Here is a 21782-nt window from a genome sequence, read left to right on the forward strand (position 1 = left end):
ACCCACACAAAGGCCGGGAGATGTACTGATTGGAGGCCTTTAAGGAGATTTCTTTCCAGTTATTAGCTGACCACTAAGCTAACCGAGCAGGAAATTCTGGGGACACACATGACAGACCTTGAACAATTAGTCCAGGAAAGTCACTAAACAGCACCACCACCACCACCACCACCACCGCAAACAATCCACGTGGCGACAGCAACGAGCCTGAGGGAGGAGGAGGGAATCTCATGTCCAGAATTGGCATATTTATTATTTGACAGGTCAACTTGTCAATAAAAAATTACAGAGACAGACAAAGGAACAGGAAAGGATGGCCCATACACAGGGGGAGAAAAAGCAGTCAATAGAAACTGTCTCCAAGCAGGCACAGACGCAGTTACGGGACAACAGCTTTGTCACTTTCTGCAAATAAGTTCAAAATACTAAAGGAAACTGTTTCAGCAGGCGGTCAGGCTGGGTCACAGGTCAGACTAGAACACGGGTGTGGCCAAGGTTAACAGGCAGGTAAGTGCCAGCCAGGGAAGAGACCAGGGTGTGATTCAAAGGTCACTGAGGACAGACGACAGGCATCCAGGCTCCAGTGGTACAGTGTTCCCTTACCTGGACCAGAGAGAGCCCACTGCCTCCTTGCAACGTGGTGGGCCCCCACGGCTAGTGGGTCCACTCAGCAGCTGCCCTGGGCAGTGTGGCTGCCTTCACCTCACCGTGTGCTGCAGTAGAAGGACCTCACCGCTTGCCCCTTAGAGTCTGAAATACATAAATGTGGGGATGTACCCGGGGGCCAGTGACACCAGAATAGGCAGACGCACAGAGACAGAAAGTATATGAGTAGTTTCCGGAGGCTGGAGGCAGGGGAATGGGGAGTGGCTGCTACTGGGTCTCTCACAGGCTGCTCTTCAGGGTGATGAAATTACCTGTACTGACTTAGTGGTGATGGCTGCACGGTTTTGTGAATGTGATAAAAAAAAACCATTGACTTGTTTACTTAAACGTGTGGATTTATGGTATGTGGATTATAACTTAATTTTTAAATTGCTATATGGCATGATTTCTGCACTGAAGGTCCATCTGTCTAGATGTAGTGCTAGAAAATTCATTTATTCAAGCATCTGACATACACAAGTACCCTTTTAGACATCTGGGGAGGTTTCCAAGATACCTGGCTGCCTTTCTCTTCCCTTCCCCTGCAATTTACTAGAGTCAAGGGAGGCAGCCAAGCAAAGGAATTGTCACTGCAGGATGAGTAGCTGGGGAACCGCGTGGTTCAGAGCAGGGTGAGATGGGCATCTGCGGGAGGGCATCTGGGGGTGGTAGCATGCTGGATTCCAGATGGGGCGAGGGGGAAGGCACACGGTGGCGGGATGGAGGTCGCAATGGGATGCTGGTGATAGGAAGACTGATCAAATAGGTAAATACATAAAGAGAATGGGAGCCTGGTTTCCCACTGTAGGAGAAGCAGTGTTAACTGCAGCCTTTGTGCTGTACATCACATCCCTCGTACTTAATCGTTTTATAACTGGGGATTTGTACCTTCTGACCACCTTCCTCCAATTCCCTCTCCCCCTGTGCCATGCATCTGGTAACCATAAATCTGATGTCTTTTTCTATGACTTTGGTGGGTTTTGTTTTTGGCTTTTATTAGATTCCACATATAAGTGAGATCAGATAGTATTTGTCTTTCTATATCTGGCTTATTTCACTTAGCATAATACCCTCCAAGTCCATTCATGTTGTCCCAAATGGTAGGATTTCCCTGGGTTGTTTTTTTTTTTTTTTTTTTGCGTGGCTGAATAATATCCCTTTGTGTATCAGCATACCACAACTTCTTTATCCAGTTATCCATCGACGGACACTTAGGTTGTTTCCACGTCTTGTCCATTGTAAACAGTGCTGGTGTGAACACGGGGGTGCAGGTACTTTTTTGAGTTAGTGTTTTGTTTCCTTTTGACATATTCTCCGCAGCGGAATTGCTAGATCATGTGGTAAGTCTATTTTTAATTTTTTTCAGGACCTTCCATACTATTTTCTACAGTGGCTGCACCGATTCATATTCCCACCAATAGTGCATGAGGGTTGCTTTTGCTCCACATCCTCAGCGACATCCTTTGCTCCACATCCTCAGCGACATCCTCAGTTATCTGTCGTCTTTTTGATGACAGCCATTCTAATGGGCGTAAGGTGATATTGCATTGTGTTTGACTTGCATTTCCCTGGTGATCAGTGATGTCGAGCATCTTTTCATGCGCCTGTTGGCCATTCATGTATCTTCTTTGGAAAAATGTCTATTCAGGTCCTTTGCCCATTTAAAAATTGATTCGTTTATTTTGCTATTGAGTTGTATGAGTTCTTTATATATTCTGGATATTAACCTGTTACAAATACATGGTTTGCAAATACTTTTTCCCATGACGTAAGTTGTGTTTTCCCTTTGTTGATGGTTTCTTGTGCTGTGCAGAAGCTTTTCAGTTTGACGTCGTTCTGTTTGTTTTTTTTTTCATTTTGTTGCTTATGCAGATTTCCTCTGGTTTTGATGGTTATCTTGAGGTTATGTAAAATGTCTTTGCAGGAGTTTCACACTCACATATTGGGGATAATGGGTATCATGCCAACAACGTACTTTCCGATTGTTCAGGGAAAGAAGCTTTCGTCCTGTGCTGCTTTTCTATAAGCTTGAAATTATTTCAACAAGAAAAGAATTCAAGCCTTAGGGGCCAACTTAACACAAGAGTCAGTAGTAGTAAGAATGTTACACTAAGAATGATCGCATTGTGTGTGTGTGTGTGCACGCGTGAGTTCACTGCTGTTGTGTGTTTGTAACTAACTGTTATGACGGCCCCATTTCATGCTCCAAACCTTTCTGGAGCCAAAACTTCTGCCCCTTGGTTTACCTCTTTCGACTTTTGTGCCTCATTTGTGAGCTCCACACAGTGCGTGTAAATCTCCACAGCTGACGTGGCTGTTTTCTCTAAAGATCTTTAAAATCTTTGAATTACAACGAACGTTTAACTTTGCATGGCTCCTGGTGCTGCAAGATTCAGGGCCGTGGGGTGGTCTGACTTTCAAATAGAAGTTGTAAGCTGTTTTAGGACTTAAATGAAGACTAGCTACATGCAAGGATTCTTCTTTTCTAATCCATTCAGCACCGTTACTTCCATAATATACTATTTTTAAGAAAACGTGGCACATTTGGATGAAATGGCTTTCTTATGCATCATTCGTCTGTAAACTGTCAACAGTGCCTGTTCCATACATTCTAACTAGAAACTGTCTTTCCTTTACATTGCCTTGAAGCGATTCTGGGCTATTACCACATCCTGTAAGCAAGAAATCTCAGACACAGCGGGGGAAGGGGAACAGGAGGGCTGGTCCGCAAACTTAAACTAAGTCAGCTCTGGTCTCCTCCCCGCCCCCAACTCCATCCTGCACAGATTAGCTGAGTGTCAGCGGGGTGTCAGGCAGGGTAATGGCCCAGGCATGTGCTGGCTTCTTTAAGGGGCCCTGAGTCGGGAGGGAGAGAGCCCATGGCACTAGAAATTTAAGTCTATTCTAACAGTTTGCACCAGGGAAATCAAATACACCTGCTATTGGAGGAGGAAAAGTTGCTTGGGGACAGGAATAAGGAAGGCCTTCCCGGAAAGGGCAGCGCGTCCAGCCAGGCTGCATTTGTCAGGGAAGGAGGGACAAGGAAACGTGGAGCCTGTGGCTGGGGGTCTGGAGGCAGGCTTCCCCGGAGCTGGTGGGGGGACTAGGGGAGCAAGGTGAGCGCAGGCCCGGCTGGAGAGGGCCTGGGAGGCCCCGAGGGCAGAGCATGGAAACCAGAAACTGACAGAAACTAACACACCCTTTCGTGCCGCTCAGAGGAGCTCGGTCTCCGTCCTGCAGGTCGCTCGGTGCCCGTGGTGGGTTTGCTGGAGGGTGACACGGGGCTCTGTGGTTGGGAAGAGGGAAGAAGGGGCTATCAGACCCCGAGGGGCTGGAATTGTTGGCTCCCCATCCACTCCACCCTCCGCTCCAGCACTGCGGCCTCCTGCCCACCAGTCCTCACAAAACAGCCGGCCTGCACGTCCTGCCACTCACCCGGCTTTACTTCTCTCCATGCTCTCCAGTATGTGACTGACTTACCTGGTGATGGTCTGCTCCACATGGGTATCTAACCTCTGTGCTAACAGGGTCCCTGTCCTGCTCCTGCGGCCCCCAGACCCCTAGCACTTCTGCTGTGTGCCGTGCTCTGGATGGAGTGAGGGGCCGTGCAGGCCTGCCAGGAATCTGAACCCAAAGAACCGGGGAGGCCAGGACACTCAGAGTTCAGGAAGGGACTCTGTAGTGGCCGAGAGGCTCTGAGCTCCAGCTGGAAGGGTCTGGGGGTGAGAAGCCCCAAGAGCTCTCTCGGGCGACAACAGCCTTCCAAATGAGACAGCACATCCTTATACCATGATCTCGTTGTCTTTTCCCCAGACCTGGCCCTTTTCAGTGGGAAAGCAGACCTCAGGTAATATTCTAATTTAGGGGTGTTGGAACCAGGACAGTGATTTCTCTAGGGAAAGAGTCTGAAGCTGAGATCTTTCCTCCTGCACACTGTCCAAAGCCAGAGCCTGTGATAGTGAGGCTGGTGTGTCCTTGGACCCCCCTGAGATCTCAGACCCGGCGGGCCTGTCCTGCAGGAGAACCTGTGGGTCCACGAGGTCTCAGCCCCAATGTGCCGCCTCCAAATTCCCAGCCCCTTGCGTGCTGGTATCTGAAGGCCGTGCGGAGCAGCCGTGGCCCAGAGGCAACTTCATCAACAAGCTTCCTAGATGAGTGTCCAGCTGGGCAGGTAGTTCTCTGCATCTCCAGCAGCTGGATGTCTAGGGACGTGGAGGGGCGGAATCCGCAAGCTTCTCAGATCCCTGGCTGCGGGCTCAGGTCCCTAGCTTTGCCAAGCTAGACATCACCTGGAATTGCAACAGAAGCAGACAGATCTCAACTGTCTGAAAACTGGTGGCCTTACTTCTAATGTCTTTCTGATTTGAGAACCAACCAACTTGCTCCTATTTCAGGCAACCAAGCCCTTCGGTCATGGATGCGCAGGGGTGCTACAGCCGGGGCTCCATTGCCTGGCACATGGGTGACTATGAGGACACCAATCAGAGAAACTCCCGGCGGGCCACCCTTGTGAAGCAGAGCAAGGCGGCACTGCCCAGGACTTCCAGACCACCCACGCTGCCGAAGCTGCCCCAGAGGGAGGAGGTAGGGTCACTTGCTTGTCTGGATCTTCGTAGAAAACGTCAGGCTGTTTCAACGTGAGAATTCAATAATGCTATTTAATATTAATGCTACAAATAATCAGTCTTACATCTCCTTTTAACCTATCAAAACGTTTTGTAAGCCATGTTGGATTTCCGCAGTGACGTCCGCACAGCGGGCAGGTGGGTATCATCGCCACACTGTAGATAAAGAAAACAGGAGGTGTGGGGCTCACCCCTTAGAACTGCTTGTTTATCATGTGGTTTAACCTGGAGAGAATGGCCAGTTTCTTGGTTTCCAAAACCTGAGAGCGGTCTCAGGCAGAGGGATGGAGGTAAACCTACAACCCTTCTTAAAACCTCTCAGACTGGTTAGCAGAGTAAGAATATACCAGTTCCAATTCAAGGGTTTTTCCCTCCCCATCGCTCTCCGTGGAATCTTGAACGAGTTGCGTAATTTCCTGATACGGGTTTTTGTATTGGGAAAACGGGGGTGTTAGTATCTGTCCTGAACATTCTGTAGCTGTCGTGAGAGCCAAGGAAAGAGTGTGTAAGCATGTATTCAAATGAACAGCTGTTTCCTGGGGTCCTGCTGCATAATCCCACAGCCGGGTCCGCTTTGCGGTCCTCCGGCATTTCAGGGTGGAGGGTGACAGCAGCCTTCCATGATGACACGGCGAAGAGACCAGACAGGATGCATCTGGAGACACCTGCTCCCTACGTGGAGGGGGTCTCCTGGCTCCACTGGAGAACCGTGCTACCTCCCCAGAATATTGCTTATCATCTCTCTCCAGGGATCTGATGCGTCAGCAGTTGTCCATCTAACAATTAATTATGTATGTATATGAAATCCTGTGAGGCAGCCTTAGAAGCCCTCCTTGGTGGGTGCTGCCCCCAGGATGCTCTGTACTGAAGAAGGGAGCGGCTCGGCTGCGAGCGTGCCTACGTGGTCTGCATTTTGAGCTGGGTCCAGATGAGACTGCTGCAGCATGCAGGAGGAGGCTTGGATTAGCTCTTTCCCACCACTGAACTAATTTTGTGTAGGATTAGAGCAATCGTGGATTAAATGATCCCAAATGCCTCCTGTCACTTGCTGAATCCAACTGAGATGTTTTTGCATGTTAAAAAAAATCTGTGAAAAGACTTACTTAGAAATGATTTCAAACTTTTGGGAAGGTTATTTAGACATCAGCCTAGGGGGAGGATGGATTAGAAGCATTGCTGTGAGGCGTGAGTGTGGAAGGGCGAGTTTGGAGGGCATTTTGGTAACTGTTGAGAGACAAGGAGGGACTGAAAGAAGGCAAAGAGAAAGGGGAACAGCGGATGCATCTGGGATGCAGAGAGTAAGCTGGGCACTCTGGGTACTGACTGGATGTGGGGGAGACCTCAGCTGCACAGAAGGAGGAAAGGGAGACAGTGGACCACAGACCTTACGAGATGCGGGTGGGGCGAGGGTAGGAGGCAAAGAAGTGAATGACAAGTAAACCTCTCTAGAAAGAGCTGAGTTGTCAAGGAAGGAGAAACTGGGGATAAAGAATGGGGAGGGGGACGGAGGAGAAAGTCGGGAGACTGAGAACTTGCAGGTGATGGCCGGAGGTCCCCGACAGCCGAGGGCGATGCCCAGCTGTGGGAACTCGCACCCGGCTGCAGGGGTTAATGCCTACAGGCAGGCTTTCCTCTCCCACGGTGCACGAAGAAGTGGGACCTCCTTCTCTGCCATCCCACAGGGTGGTTCTCACTTAAGACTTCCCCTGCTCTCCAGCACCCCCTTGGCTACACATACTCAGAGATCATGTGACTTGGATATGTCAGCCCTTAAGGGGTGACGCTGAGGTCCTTACTGTTCACTGCATTAGAGATCTCACTTCAAAGTCCGCTTCCTATCATGGGTGTGGCGGTATTCCACTACCCGTCTCCATTTTGGGGGCATCATATATAGAACTGGACCGACCCCTCAAGTACCGGTGCTAGTCAGGGTTCTCCAGAGACACAGAACCAGCGGGATGGATGGATGGATACATGGATGGATGGATGGATACAGGGATGGAAGGATACATGGATGGATGGATGGATGGATGGATGGATACATGGATGGATGGATGGATGGATACATGGATGGATGGGTGGATGGATGGATACATGGATGGGTGGATGGATGGATGGATGGATGGATGGATGGATAGACACATGGATGGATGGATGGATACATGGATACATGGATGGATGGATGGGTAGATAGATTGATAGATTATAAGTAGACGATAGACAGGTGCTACATGGATAGGTAGTTAGGTAGGTAGTTAGGTAGGAAGGTAGGTAGGTAGGTAGCTTTCTTTTAAGGAACTGGTTCATGAGACTGTGGAGGCTGGCAAATCCCAAACCTGCACAGTGGGCTGGAGACTCCAGAAGGCCATGAAGGCAGCCTGGAGGCAGAATTTCTTCCCTTCCCTTTCTTCCCTTCCCTTCCCTACACAATGTCAGTCTATTTTCTCTTAAGTCCTTCACCTGATTGGACGAGGCCCTCTCACACCATGGAGGATAATCTGCTCTACTCAAAGTAATCTAAACCTCTAAATGTTAATCTCACCTAAAAAAAATACCTTCACAGCAACATCCACACTGGTATTTGACCAAATATCTGGGTACCATGGCCTGAGCAAGATGAGACGCCTAAGATGAACTATTAAAAGTACCCGTCTACAACATTGTAAAATGATTATAAATCAATAAAAAATGTTAAAAAAAAAAAAGTACCCGTCTCGTCCAGGTGTGAGGATTAAATGAGGTCACCTGTAGCAAGCACCTGACAGACCCAGAAAGCTATGTGGTTGGTGTGTATGTACGGGTCTAAGTTGTTGTCAAGGACGTGATTTTAAAGGGGACATGGAAAACACTGGAGATTTCCATTTAATCCAGAAAGGATTTTGCAATATCTAATATTACTTCTTCCTGTAGTCTTAACATAATTCAATATGGTATGATGTTGCTACAAAAGTTATACTTGATAGCATATTTTTCCTGAGGCCTCGGGGATCAATGATCTCATCCCTTTCATAGAAAATATTCTCTAATGCCCTTGATTTTCCTAAAATAAAATTCAAAAATAAAATAAACTACTCACACACTTAATTTATAACAAACCAATATAGTGCCCAGCTATACTATCTTAAAACTCACAGGAATATATATTTTAATACCTGGACACTGGGGCACTGGTGGATTAGAACAGAAACTATGATGAGGGTAAGGAGACGCTTGCTTCCTTCTGCTTGGGTCTCCAGGAGGCAACAGAGATGAGCGAACGCAGATACAGGTAGACCACTGATGACTCACACTACATGGGTACCACAGCGATTGGGAACACGGTTTTCCAAATTATGTCAATTCCTGTTAAAATCCACACCTTACCAAGTAAAATCTTGCCTCAGTGTGTACAACAGTGGTGTCCCTGGAAAATTCAGCCTCTGTTCAAATCATGAGAGAAATAAGTTGTGTTTCCCTATAGAGCAGAATTAAATTCTGAGCTTAGATCATTATAAATGGGTCTTTCAGCCACACGAATGTCAGCAGGATATTAGAAGTCACACAGGAGGCAGGACAGCTCCTCGTTCCGTGGGGTGTCCCACACGTTCCAAGATGTCTCTCCCCTCCCTCAGCCCCCACCACTCCCTGCCAGCAGCCTTTACCCATCACTACACAACCAGAAATGTCCAACACTTCCAGGACATCCCTGCTGAAAACCTCTGATCTACACAGTGAACTTGTTTCAGCATGAGTGACTGGAAATGAGAACTTCAGTCCAATTAAATGCAACAAACAAATCATGTGCAGTACCAGGAAAACGTTCAAGATAAATTCAAAAGGTTTATTGCACCAAATGCCACAGAAAAATGGATCAAAATAATCTGTGAACAAGTTTTAAGAAAAGATTTCCATACATTGACATTGATCACTATTTAACTGATCAAAAACAGAAAGTCTTACCAATTTGTCTTAACAGAGCTTCAATAACAACAAATCAACCCTATAATCTTCTCCTTTTTTAAACACCACTTAAATTTAAGCATACTGCAATCTGGGATGGTTCACCGAATTTTGACATTTAAAAATGCACATTCAGAGAGGGCAGCTTGATTTAGGCAAATATGATATTAAAACGTCCCCACCCCCAAAGCACAACAGAAAACAAATGGTTCACATTTACCGAGAAGTTGAAGACTTTTTCAATTTCATGGTGAAAGTATGCGTGAACAAAATACTTGCAAAAGTACGTACGCATCAGTGGAAAAAGCCGGATGTTTAAAAGAACGGTGGGGTCACTTTTTATTCCTTATTGTTATGTACACCCAAGTCTAGTGTGGAACTTAAAAAGCTACGGATTAAGTTTTATAAAATCTCAGGACCTCACAAGAGGGCGCTCACAGCGGCTTAGTATCATCGAGCGGCCGGGATTGTCCTCCCTCCAAAAAAGTCCACTCTGAAAAGGATGGTTAAGTTAAAGTTTTGATGTGTAAACAGCAGTTCCGTGGGATGTGAAAAGTTGATATTTGCTTTCAGTAAAAAACAGCACGCTTCAGAAAAAAAATGGATTGAAGCCTGTACAAAAAGCTATTTAACACTGATAAAAAATAAAACCCTTTGGAATTCTGCACAAGTACGGAAGCGACACTCTACCTTTTCCTCGTCCTGTTGAGACGCACACAATCATCTCGACGCTGGCATCACTCGTGGACCGCGCACGAGCCGACTGCGATGCCCGGAGGGACGTCGTCCCACTGGCGCGGACACGCCTGCTCGCTGGCGTCCGGACAAGCAGGGCGCTACGAAGGTACGCTCGCCAGGTAAGACCTCGGCGCGGGGGAGCCCGGAAGGTGGGGTCCTGTCAACTGAGGTAGTTTGCTCTGTGTTCATGTGTATTTTTAACTTTTTCTTTTTCTCTCGAGGTGGGCACGGGAGAGGGCAGGGTCCCTTCTTGCCTCCTGGGCTGAGGCGGATGAAGCCGCCGGGTGCTGCGCGGTGCTGAGGATGCATCTTACGGTGCCACGAATGCATCTTACGGCGCCACGAGACTCTCCCCTCCGCTTCTGGGCGAACACGCGGGGCTGCTTAGATAAGGAGGCTTACACGGAGCAGGGACCATCTTGGCCTGTGTTTGTAGGGCAGCGGCTAACGGGGATACATGCTGCCTGGAGCCCTGAGCATCCCTGAGGCCACCTCCACCCTGGGGACCCCTCCCCACAAAGCCTCCCCACAGGACGTTCTCCCCGGGGGTCTGGGGACAGTAGACTGAGGCAAACCCAGTATCCTCAGGCTTTGAGGGGTTTCTAGGTGAAGTGTGGAACCAGCCATCTAGAGCTCAGTTTCCCCCAGCCTGGGTCCAACTTGCAACAGGCCGCTCCCCTCCACAAGGACAGAGCCAGTTCTGTATCTGTTATTTCCTAGGAACCCCTAGGAGGTGGAGGCGGAGGGGCGCCCAGAATGTGTAAACAAGGAAGGGGACTGGAGATGCGGAAGCTTGGAGCCGTGCAGCCGGGAGGTGGCTCGCCGTTTATCACAAGGATGCACACGTAACAAACGGCAGGATGAGCGCAGCATCGGGGGAGGTCCACTCCATCTGTGGACGTGACAACGACAACCCTGTCACGGAACCAGGGACTCAAAACACCAATCTCAGACGTCAGGCGAAAAGAAACAAACAAACAAAAAACATAAAGAATGGACAACGTCAAGTTTATGAGAGAAAAGACAGAAAATGTAAATTAAAGATCTTAAGAGCCTTAACGGACCCACCTCCACTTCACGTGGTAAAGAGGGGAGGGCAGCAGGCCTGACCCGTTCCAAAGAATTATTCCTAAGGAAGAACACACCTGTTTTTCCTCCCTTGGTTCTGCTGCGATGCTCTGTCAAACAAGTAACTCGCATTTGTAACAGAATTAAGACACAGACTTCTGTGACTTGGTGTTTGGGATCAGGATTTCATTGGACAGAAAATCTGAAGTCGTTTCGTATTGTGAGGTGTGGGGGTGACATGGAAAGGACTGGAATCGATTCGTACGACAGTGAAGGAAATGGGAGCCTGGTTCGAGCGAGCGGTCCTCGCGAGCTGCAGGGCGCGGGCAGTGTCTGCCGGGCTCGGCTCACTCCTGCCTGTTACCAGGCCATTCCTCGAGAAGTCGTTCCTTTACCCTGGACATCAGCACATCATCTGTTTCACCATCAGTCAACTAAAGTTCTTTTCTATCGACAGAAAATTAAGGTTTTGTTTTGTTTTGTTTTTTAAAGCAAATTGTGTGAATGCATGGACGATTCTTCATTTTGGCGGGTGAGTGAATTTCTGGAAAGGTGTTTTAAAAAGGGCGTGGGGGTTGGAAGGCACGGAGATGATAATGTAAAAATTTAGCTCATGTGTGGATTGTTCACAAACGCTCAAACTAGTCCCTTCCGTGAGTCACCCAGAACCGTGACAGGTGCCGTGTCCGCCCAGGACAGCGGTACCTGGTAAAGTTCGACGGTCATTCGTCCTCACTCTTCCGGGAAGAAGGCGGCTTCGGCTGGAAGAACCGAGCAACGGAGACACTCCTGAGCTTGTGGAAACGGCTTTGGTAAACGGCCTCTGAAAAGGCTGCGGCAAGCTCTGAAGCATTAAGGTGAACGCCGTGGGGCGGGCCCAAGCGCGTGCGGCGCGGACCACGTCTGGATGGGGTGAAGCGGCTACATGAGTCTTGGGTTTATTGCACCAACAATGCGTCCCTAACCTGCCCACGCCAGCATCGCAAACGAGGTAAACTCGGGGAAGACGAGGGAGCAGCGGGTCCCCGGAGCTCTGGTCCCCACAGCCAGTTCCCACTCGGCCCTCGGCATTGGCACCCAGGGACCCTTCTCAGAACAGCAGGACAGGCTTCCTCCGCCTGGAGAGCCCACGCTGAAGCTCTGAGCCGTCTCCTCCTGGAATGGTCCGCGCTGGGAGGTGGTCACTGCTCCGCCCGCACACGCCGTCGGGACCCGCAGCTCCGCCTCCGCGTCCACGCAGGGCCCCGCCTCCTCCTGCACGAGAATCCCGGGAACCGGAGGCCCGACGTGTTCGGAAAAACACGCACGAACCATGTCACCCGGCCCAGCATCCCCTGGAGAGCCACATGGCACGGCGGTGGCCTCGGCGACACGGAGGGCTGACCCTCCTCCTCCGGTGGAGAGCCTGACTCCTCCTTCGCGGGAAGACTCGGCCTGAGCGCCAGCTCATAAGAGTATCTGAGCCACGTAGGGGGAGTGGGTGCTGGCGACGGCCGTCAGCAGGGGCAGGTCGTTGGACTCGATGCTGCGGAGAGAGGAGACAGAGTACGCAAGGTGCAGGGCTCACCGGGGAGGCCCGCTGCCCGGCACCCAGCCTGCCCCGCCACCGAGCAGGGTCCCGCCGCCCCGCACGGCGAATGCACGCGATACCTTGTAATAACCTACGATGGAAAGGAATCTGAAAAAGCACGAGTGTATGTTTGACCGAACCACTCCCCTGTACACCTGAAACCTGCAAGTTACCTGCAGAAGCCAATGCCCCAAAAGGGGAGGGGACTTAAGTGTGGTACGTAAGGAAAACAAACGTGTGACAGGAAACGCTGGGCGCCAAACAGCACAGTCGGTCACAGCCTGGGTGTGATGGATGGAAACTCGGACAACAATGCAGACGCCTGAGTCTTGGGGTCACACTTGGATGAGTGGACGTAATAGACAATTTCAGGGCTGAAAATGCGTTCCTGCCCCAAAGTGCGGGGATGGTCACCAGAGGTTGGGGGGACAGTCACCAGAGGTAAGGGGGACACTTCCCCATGTGCCCAGTGTCTTTTTCTTACTTCTCTCTGAGATTAAACCAAAGCCAGAACTTCTCCCAGAGAAGTCAGGGCAGAGACTCCCGCGCAGGTGACACACGACTAGTAACAAGCACGTCCCCTCTTCTGCTGGGCGCACAGACAGGGAGGAGGGTGCAGTCACCCCTAGGACACGCGGGCAGGCCCCCAAGTCCCGGAGAACGGCCCTTCCTCCTTCCTCCAGCAAGACAGGCAGACACAGCTGCTGGAGTGACAGCTGGTGATTTCCCGTCCTTCTGAAGTGACCAGACACGGGCAGGTGGAGGGGACTTCACTTTCCACTTTCAAGGAGAAAACCACCCAAGGGGAAGACGAAGGAAGCACCGCTAGCTTAAAGGTCTGCATTTGTCCCCGGGTGGGTGTGAAACTCACTGGGGAGCCGCACGCGCTTGGGGGGGTCTGCGGGTTCAGGGCGGCCGCGGCTGGCTGGGTCGGGGGAACAGCGCCAGGACAGCCCCGTCGCGGGGAGAAGCGGTGCCACTTCACAGAACTCACCCCAGGACGACGCTCAGTTCTTTGACGTGGACTCGCGTGTGCCCGCGGAGGTACTCGGACAGCATCTTACTCTTCAGGTACACCTCCTGCAGCCGGTCCTCCAGGTGCATGACGCACTGCGGAGCCAAGCGCGGCCACGGTGAGGGCGCGCGCCCGGGTCCCCGCTGGCGCTCTAGGAGCAACTCCCTTAACCCGCCTCTAAGCCCAAGACGCTGTCTCAGCTCTTCAACATACACTTAAACAATCACAAGCCCCCTCAAACCCCACCACTAGGAAAGATACGAAGAGGTTTGTGTCAAACAATAATGTTTAAGTTTTCCAATGACTTAAGATCTCCATAGAACCAGAAATCGACACATTGTAAACTGACTGTAATTCAATAAAAATGTGTATATATATAAAAAGCTGATGAAGACCTTCATATGTATCCTCTAATCTTTTTTTTTAAAAAAGTATGTTTTTCACATAGTCGAAATCATTCTGTAAGTACAATTATTTCCTGTTTTCACAAACTTTAGAATAATCCTCTCCCCATGTTATTAAAAATTCTTCAATCAATGTAATTTTGATGACTAGATAATTTTTCAGAAGGTGAATTCACCATGACTTACTTACCCATATAGCCATCTGCATTTTTGTTATTGTACCTAATTTTGTAAAAAGTATCTTTGTTACTGTTTTCCCCCCTATATCTCAGACTATTTTGGTGTAAGACATCCCCAGAATGACTGGAACAAGGTTATTTTGAACTCTTTTTTTTTTTTTTCTCTCAAGAATGTACTTTAAGTAGGTCTTTGATGACAGTAAAGAAAGATCAGTTATTTCCAGGACGTCTCTATGCTTGGAATTGTGTCCAGCTTCATTTTTTAGTGAGCAGCCACCATCTGTGTCTTGCACCAGAGGCAAGTGCTTTTGGGTTTGGCAGGCAGAGCTATCCAGGCACCTGATGGCTCCGGGACGGCTAACTCCATCAGACGTGATTTTCTTGTAGATCATTATGCCTGCTGTTTTCAAGGTAAAAAGATTAACAGATGCATTTAAAAATGTTGATCTTGACCATCTGGGCGGATCAGTGACATGGAAAAAGCATCCCATGAGAGATGCCATCTTTTCCGTTTCTCACTGGCTTAAATTCTTCAATGTGCCGTGCAGGGTGGCTGGAGCACAACCGGTGAGCAAGTGAGAGTAATAATCAAAGCAAGGAGGGCCGCAGCCATTCTCACAGACACGTCCCCCCAGGTAAACCAAGTCCAGTGCTGAAAGGTGTCCTGTTACGTTTCAGTTCCTAACGGAGCAAATGCAAAGGTTTACTAAGTGTTACAAAATATGAAAGAGAACATTCACATTATGTTGAGTCCTTTATGTCTTAAAATAGCTCGTTCACAGTGTTTTCGTGGTCCCCCAGAAAACTGGGTGTTGCCACGTGGAAATGAAGACAACACCGGGTTACACAGAGTGGACACGAAACTTGAACTCAAAGCACTTTGTAAAAGCCTGATTATGAAACAGAACTGTTTGGGGATCCCCCTCCCCTTTCTGAGATGGATTTCTTCAATTCTGAGATGGATTTCTTCAATTTTAACTTCTGAAATTTTAAATAGCGACTTTCTCTTCTCATACTGAGGGAACTAACAGGCATTTAGTCAAGTGTTTCATTCAAGTGATTTTTACGAAGAATTTTAAACTGTGGGTTAAATTTCCTTTGATGGTGATGTTGTCAGGTTAAGTCGGTCACTCTTAACTTAAACGTAACTTCCACCCAAATGGAGGAGGAAGAATTAGCTATGGGAACTGATCACTGGGATAACTAAGATGTCAAATCTAACAAGAGATATGTCATAGACTACAACATAAAAGTTTTTGTAAATACTTATAACAGTAAAAATTTGTAAAATCAAATCTCTTGCTCCTCTCTTATAGAAAAGATTTCAGCCTCCAAGTCGGCAGGAAGCAACTTGCTACTACAAAGGAAAGCTGTCTACAAATGTAGAACAAAGTATGAGGCTGTAAGACCCACAGGAGCCTCCTGCGTCCCTCACCCCCGCTGCTCAGGCCCAAATAAATGTTCCCGTGAAGCGGTGGTGTCGGTCTTCAGAGCCACGAATATTGCTTGAGAGAACCAATGGTTTCCAACAGTGGCACCAACGGTACTGTTTCCTGAGAGCTTAAAACATCTGTAACAATTACTGCAAGGGCTTCCCTGAACCACCTGACTTCATTTTCGTCACCACACGAGACGGGTTCTGTCGCTCCCCCAGCTTCAGCTCTGACAAGGCACACGGTTAGGAGGCAGTGGGGCTGGGCCACGAGGCCAGGCCACTGGCCCTGAAAGGACTGGCCACGAGTGTCCACTGGCGGTTAAGGCACCTCTCATGGGCAGTGTTTTCAGAGGAGTCTCAAAACACGCTTGTCGAACAGGCACCGTCTTTACTTTACAGATGAGAAGGCTGAGGTTCTGAGATCTCAAGGTCGCCCGCCAACGAGGCAGTGGCAGAGCCTGGACGTTACCCCGGTTACGTCCAGCGGTGTCCCTGTGATGTCGCACTGCCACCTCCGAAGACAGCCGGACGGTGTCTCAGGGCTCCTTCTTCCAGGACAGAGAAGCCCTGACTTCCTGCAGAATGTGGTGTGATTGGAGGTTCGGTCACAGGAGCTCATGAAAATCACTGCTCCGTAAGTGGCGGGTGCAGGTAGCTAATGTTCTGCTTCCTACTCCATGGGCGATAGCGCTGCATCTTTTGTGGCGGCCGGAAGGGAAGTGACGGCTGTGTGGTTTGGGGCAGAAGCGCAGAGAGCAGCATCGAGCAGAGGGAGGGCGGGCGGACGGGGATGCTCGCTCACCCACCTGCATCTGCTCCAGCCCGCGGGCTCTCCCAGGGCGCGCGCCCTTCAGCTGCCTCCTGCTTTGGAAACCTCCCTGCCTCCCTCTCTAAGTACATTTTCCCTCAGTCTCTGCACACACACGCACTCATGGATTTCTTTTGCATATTATTCCAGCAGAGCTGTCATCATTTTCTAGGAGATGCTGGGCGCTGCCTGCTGCTTGTATTTAATGTAATGTTACCAAAATGATTTAAAATCCCATTTGACAAGGAATGATTGCTACCATCTTCTGTGGGTCTGGTGCGTTCCCATTTTCAGTGTTGACACAGACCATATCCTATTTTATCTGTAACAACCTGGGGAGGACAGTCCCCAAACACACGGGACTGCGGTCCCTTCAGAAACCAGCTTGCTTGGCATGGATGGAATAAAAGGAAAACCAGTGAGTTCTCCGGAGGAGGATTTTCAATCTCCCTTTCTGTGTGGTCCCTGCCTCTACACCTTACTTACTTTTCTACAGAACTTGTTCAGAAAGCTGTGTGTGGTTCCACATCCCCTGTCTCACGGGAGAGCCACTGAGACTGAGATCTACCCTTGTGCTGCTCTTCCGTCGCAGGTCTGATTCCACTGATCTAACCTCCAATTATGGCACAAGCAGTCCACAGGAGCTCGGGCTGCACAGTCACCATACCAAGGGCCGTGTCCTCTGGCCATACTTACGAAGTCGGCAGGGAGGTGCAGCTTGTACAGCTGCAGGATGGACTGGAGCAGGCTGGACACCTGGCTGGATACAAGGACCTCCTGGCCGAGTTTCGAGTCGTCCACCACCTTCCTCTGGCTCGTGGCCACCTGGACGCTCCACTTCTCTGTGTCAGCGACGATGCAGACGGCCTCGGCGATGGGCTCGTCCAGCACGGGGTGCTGCGGGGGAAGCAGAGGGTCAGCTCTTCCCAGGTGTCACCCAGAGCATCCAGAAGTTTCTGAGCAGCGTCAGAGGGGCGGGAGGGGGTGATGGGCACCCCAGGAGTGGGGAGCTTCCCGGGGACTCACACTGGGTGTTATCGGACTGTCATGTAAAAATTTACTTGACAGAAACAGCATGCAATCATTATTTCCCTGTGGCACCGGGAGGCACACTGTAATGTCATCATTATGTGGGGGTTCACAGAAATGTGCAAAGGCACATGCTTTCCCTCCAGCCCCGGACATTAAAGTCCACTTCCTTCTGCAAGACTGCACCCTCCTTTTAAAATGGACACTTAGAATGAGGACAAGGATTCTACCCCCAGGAACAAGGTCTGGCAGGTCACAGCATTCCCTGGAAGGCATGGCCTGAATCACAAAGCAGTGTGGATTCAGTAACCGCGTGCCGCAGGCGTAGATCAGCTCCAGCTGCCAACAGCAATCAGACGTGGGCAGCGAGTCACTTATCTGGATGGGGCCAGAAAGTCCAAGTACAGCTCCTGAGGAACAGACTTAAGACACAAACGCCCAGGAGCTGCGCAGTGACGAGAGCCATGCCCCAGGGCAGACGGGGTGACCATGGACGCAGCCAAGGAAAAGGGCCTAAAAAACTGAATTCCTTGAAACTGATCACCATATGACTGCCTCCCTGCCAGGCCCTGTGCCACACAGGTTGAGCGTCCACACGTGAACAAACCAGCAGCACAAGGCCGCCCTCCCGGCCGCAGGACAGAAGCAAGGAGGCGGGTGGGAGAGGGTACAGGCGGACGCACCCTGCAGCCAACGTCCTCGCAAACATCCTCTGACCCTCCTTTACCAAAGGAAACCGGGTCTGGCCTCGTCCCCTGTGCGGTCCCTTCCCTGCCCGGTGGTGGCCACTGTCGCTTTGGCTGCTGAGTCTAGCTTCCTCCCAATTTCCCTTTGGAGAAGGACCTTTCCTGGGTAAGTCCTGGAGGGCCGCCCACCCTCCACCGCATTGTGGTAACACGACCCAGGCAAGTCCGATTAGATGCTCCGGGGATGCCCAGCGGTCCCCCCGTAGCAAGGGGTCAGGAAGCCCAGGGTGCTTGGTGCCACCGTGTTCCTGGCCAGACAGCAGCTCCTACAGACCCCTCAGGGAGTTCCTGGTCCCCGACTTCCCGGGATGCCTCGTTCTCCGTCTGGCCAAGCCTAGTTCGTTGGTCTTCTTATCATTTCTAAGACTCCCTGATATTCTTCCAATAAAGTCCCTTCTGCTTAAATTAAGAGTCGGTTCCTGCTGCTTGCAGCGAAGGAGCCACACAGCACACAGCCCCGCCGCGGACAACCGTGGCCTGGGATTTTTACGACAGCACTCGGGGCTGGGAGGGAGGCTGATGTCGGAAACTCCAGACATTGGCTGTCATACTGTACCCTTTTGTTTTTCTTAATTTTTTAAAAACATTTTTTATTGAGTTATAGTCATTTTACAATGTTGTGTTGAATTCCAGTGTACAGCACAATTTTTCAGTTACACATGAACATACGTATATTCATTGTCACATTTTTTTTCACTGTGCTACACTGTGCTTTTAACAGGCGACCTGGCTCCCCAGTTTGGGGCTTTTTCACCTGCCTCGCTTTGCATTCTTTCTCACAGATGAGGAAAGAGGGACTGGTGTGCTGAATGAGAGCCGTGTTGGGGCCTACATTTTTCCTCTATTACACCCAGGAAGGAGACTGTCAGGACTTAAAATGTGTTTCCCATTGCGAAGAAGAGCCGATCAGGCAAGTCTAATGGCCAGACCTTTCCTTAAGCGTCTGTTCAACGAATCTTAAACGTGAGAAGTGAAGAATGTGGCAAGGCGGCTCCTGGAATGAATGAAGCCCAGTTTCCCAAGGATGGTTCTCACTTTACAGACATGGAAACCAAACTGTACAAACGCCACACACATGATGACCCGAAGTCCCGCTCCCACCTGAAGGCTTCTGCGACCCCGACTCCTGCCCTTCAGAGACAGACACACACACGCACCAAAACAGGGAGTGCGGAAGGACGGGGTGACTGCAGCGACTTCCCTTTACCAGTTCCTGCAAGTTCTTGCTCAATCCGCGTCATAAATTCACAGCAAGATGACAATGCCTTGTCATCAGCGTAACCTGGTCCTTAGTGAAGTCTGTCAGGTAGGTTTTTTAAGTTCACAACTGTACCAAGTTCACGCACACGCCGGGTACACACAAGGAGCCACTCACCAGCAGTGACACACGTGGCACCGTGCTTCTGAGAAGGGAACACTTTAACAAGTGCTGCAGACCACCAGGCGATGATTCAAACACCTGTCAGACCCCTGACCTCCGCAGCTCTGTCCTTAGGACTTGGTTCTGATGGTCACCAAAGAGCAAAGGTTCTGACGTCAGGCAGGACAGGGCTGGGGCACTGCCTCTGTCCCCTGCCAGCTGGGGGCCGCCCGGCTTCCACGTCTGTGAAGTGTGATGGCACTTAAGTCACACAGTCTGTGAGAAAAACGTGTCTGCCACGTTAATCTTGTCTCCAAAACCCTGCGACCTCCTAACATACCACACTGCCATTTCCCTCAGCGACGCATCAACCTGCTCCAGCTCGTCCCCCGAAACGCTCCAGTGCAGACTTGTCTTTTTCCACCTTAGAGCTCTCTGCGCCTGCGCCCACCTCCCCCGCCCGGGCTCCCTGAGAAGGGCCCCCTTGTCCGGGGAGGGAGGGCGCCTGCTCTTATCAGGCTGTCCCTGAATGTCTCCCCGCCTCCCTCCTAAACGGTTCGGGTCCTCAGGGACCCAGCTTGGGTCCAGTCTCCCCGGCACCCCACGTTCACCATCAGGCATTTAATCACTGCCTTAACGTGCTCACGATTTCACATCTGTTTGTCTCCTCAGTGATGGCATAAGTCACTCCAGGAGAGAAGTCACATTTTTCTTCCGTAGCCTCTGAAATGAGCGTAACAACACGCCAGGCGTGGGCTAGCTATCTGATACAGGCCAGCCCTGGTGAATAATCCTCTGCTCAGATTTCTTCCTTTTTAGGGTCAATCCAGTTCCTGTTAAGTCATCTGCACAACTGTCAAGATCGTTCTCCTGCACGTCCCACGTTTAAATGACCAACCTGTCACGTGGTTACCTATTTCTCATTTAAGAGGCGGAAACGACCACCCCCCACGTACGTGTCCTTCAGCTACTGATGAGTTCATTTTTTAAAAATTGTCTTCATTTATTATTATTATTATTATTACTATTATTATTATTACTATTATTTGCAGGAGGAGGTGATTAGGTTTACTTATTTATTTATTTTAGAGGAGGCACTGGGGACTGAACCCAGGACCTCAGGCTCACGCTCCACCACCGAGCCACACCCTCCCCCAGCAACTGATGAGCGCATCACGACATCCCCCCCCGTGGGGGCCCAGGGCAGCTCTGCGCTACCGAGAGAAACACACGGACACAAAATACAAGAGCTCACGACGTATCCTGGCGTGTCAGAAACGGAATCTAGGACGTCATCCAATTGCCTCTGACATTTTAGCTCGAGTCTGCCAAGCCGTCTCCTTTGAAACCTGAGGACCTGGTCGGGGTGGAAGTCCCTCGGAGATAAGACTGTGACAGTGTGTGTGACGGTCGCAGTGTTATGTCGAGAGGAGAGAACACGGTTGCCTCTGATGTGACTTGGCCAAGAAACTTCCCGTCTCTATGCCGCTGGCGTGGCCCAATGTCTACTCTCAACAGAGCCTCTGTGAGCCCTCAAGGGGCAGCCCGGAGTGTGCAGCAGACGACAGGTGTGCAGATGGACGTCATACTCACTGCCGGCCCCACACTCTGCACACGACTGACAACTGCAGACTTAACCATAGGACAAGCCACCAGGCAGCCTCTTCCACACACAAGGGGGCAGGTGATTGGTGACTTGGAGGCTAGGAAGGAATTTTTCTCTGAAATATTCTAGATTATAAAACATAAGATTCTTGGGGATCATGTAAGCACCAACTTGTTAGCCGTCCTATAGAGGATAACTCTGGCAAGTTCCATAGCTTGATTAAACTGAAGTTGAGTAAGAGGATGCTGCGTGAGAAAACACCTTTCAAAGAGACCCTCACCCAACAGCCCACACAATTTAGTAACAAAAACCCAACCTAATCCCAAAATGGGCGGAAAACCTAAACAAGCAGTTCTCTGGTGAAAACATATGAATGACCAATAGGCACACGAAAAAATGCTCAATATCGCTAATTATCAGAGAAATGCAAATCAAAACTACCATGAGGTATCACCTCACACCAGTCAGAAAGGCCATCATTCAAAAGTCCATGAATGATAAATGCTGGAGAGGCTGTGGGGAAAGGGAACCCTCCTATGCTGCTGGTGGGAATGCAGGTTGGTGCAGCCACTGTGGAAAACAGTATGGAGATTTCCCAAAAGACTAAAAACAGAC

The 21782-nt window shown here is 50.1% G+C and overlaps 2 protein-coding genes across 5 annotated transcripts in view; one reads left to right on the plus strand and one right to left on the minus strand.

The window, feature by feature from the left end:
* C2H4orf45 (chromosome 2 C4orf45 homolog) overlaps positions 1-10395 on the plus strand; it is an 82589-nt gene extending 72194 nt beyond the window's left edge. Inside the window, exons 4-6 of the mRNA XM_006181295.2 lie at positions 5040-5229; positions 9920-10066; positions 10384-10395. Coding sequence (XP_006181357.2) covers positions 5040-5229; positions 9920-10066; positions 10384-10395 — 349 coding nt within the window. The remainder of the gene's footprint in view (positions 1-5039; positions 5230-9919; positions 10067-10383) is intronic.
* FNIP2 (folliculin interacting protein 2) overlaps positions 9070-21782 on the minus strand; it is a 106152-nt gene continuing 93439 nt past the window's right edge. For all 4 annotated transcript variants that reach the window (XM_032465874.1, XM_032465892.1, XM_032465864.1 and 1 more), the window contains 3 exons: positions 17123-17323; positions 13580-13695; positions 9070-12540 (listed from right to left, as the gene is read on the minus strand). In XM_032465874.1, the coding sequence (XP_032321765.1) occupies positions 12462-12540; positions 13580-13695; positions 17123-17323 (396 nt within the window). In that variant the 3' untranslated portion in view covers positions 9070-12461. The remainder of the gene's footprint in view (positions 12541-13579; positions 13696-17122; positions 17324-21782) is intronic.

The sequence above is a fragment of the Camelus ferus genome, chromosome 2 (genome assembly GCF_009834535.1).
Source record: "Camelus ferus isolate YT-003-E chromosome 2, BCGSAC_Cfer_1.0, whole genome shotgun sequence".
In the NCBI taxonomy this organism is placed as follows: Eukaryota; Metazoa; Chordata; class Mammalia; order Artiodactyla; family Camelidae; genus Camelus; species Camelus ferus.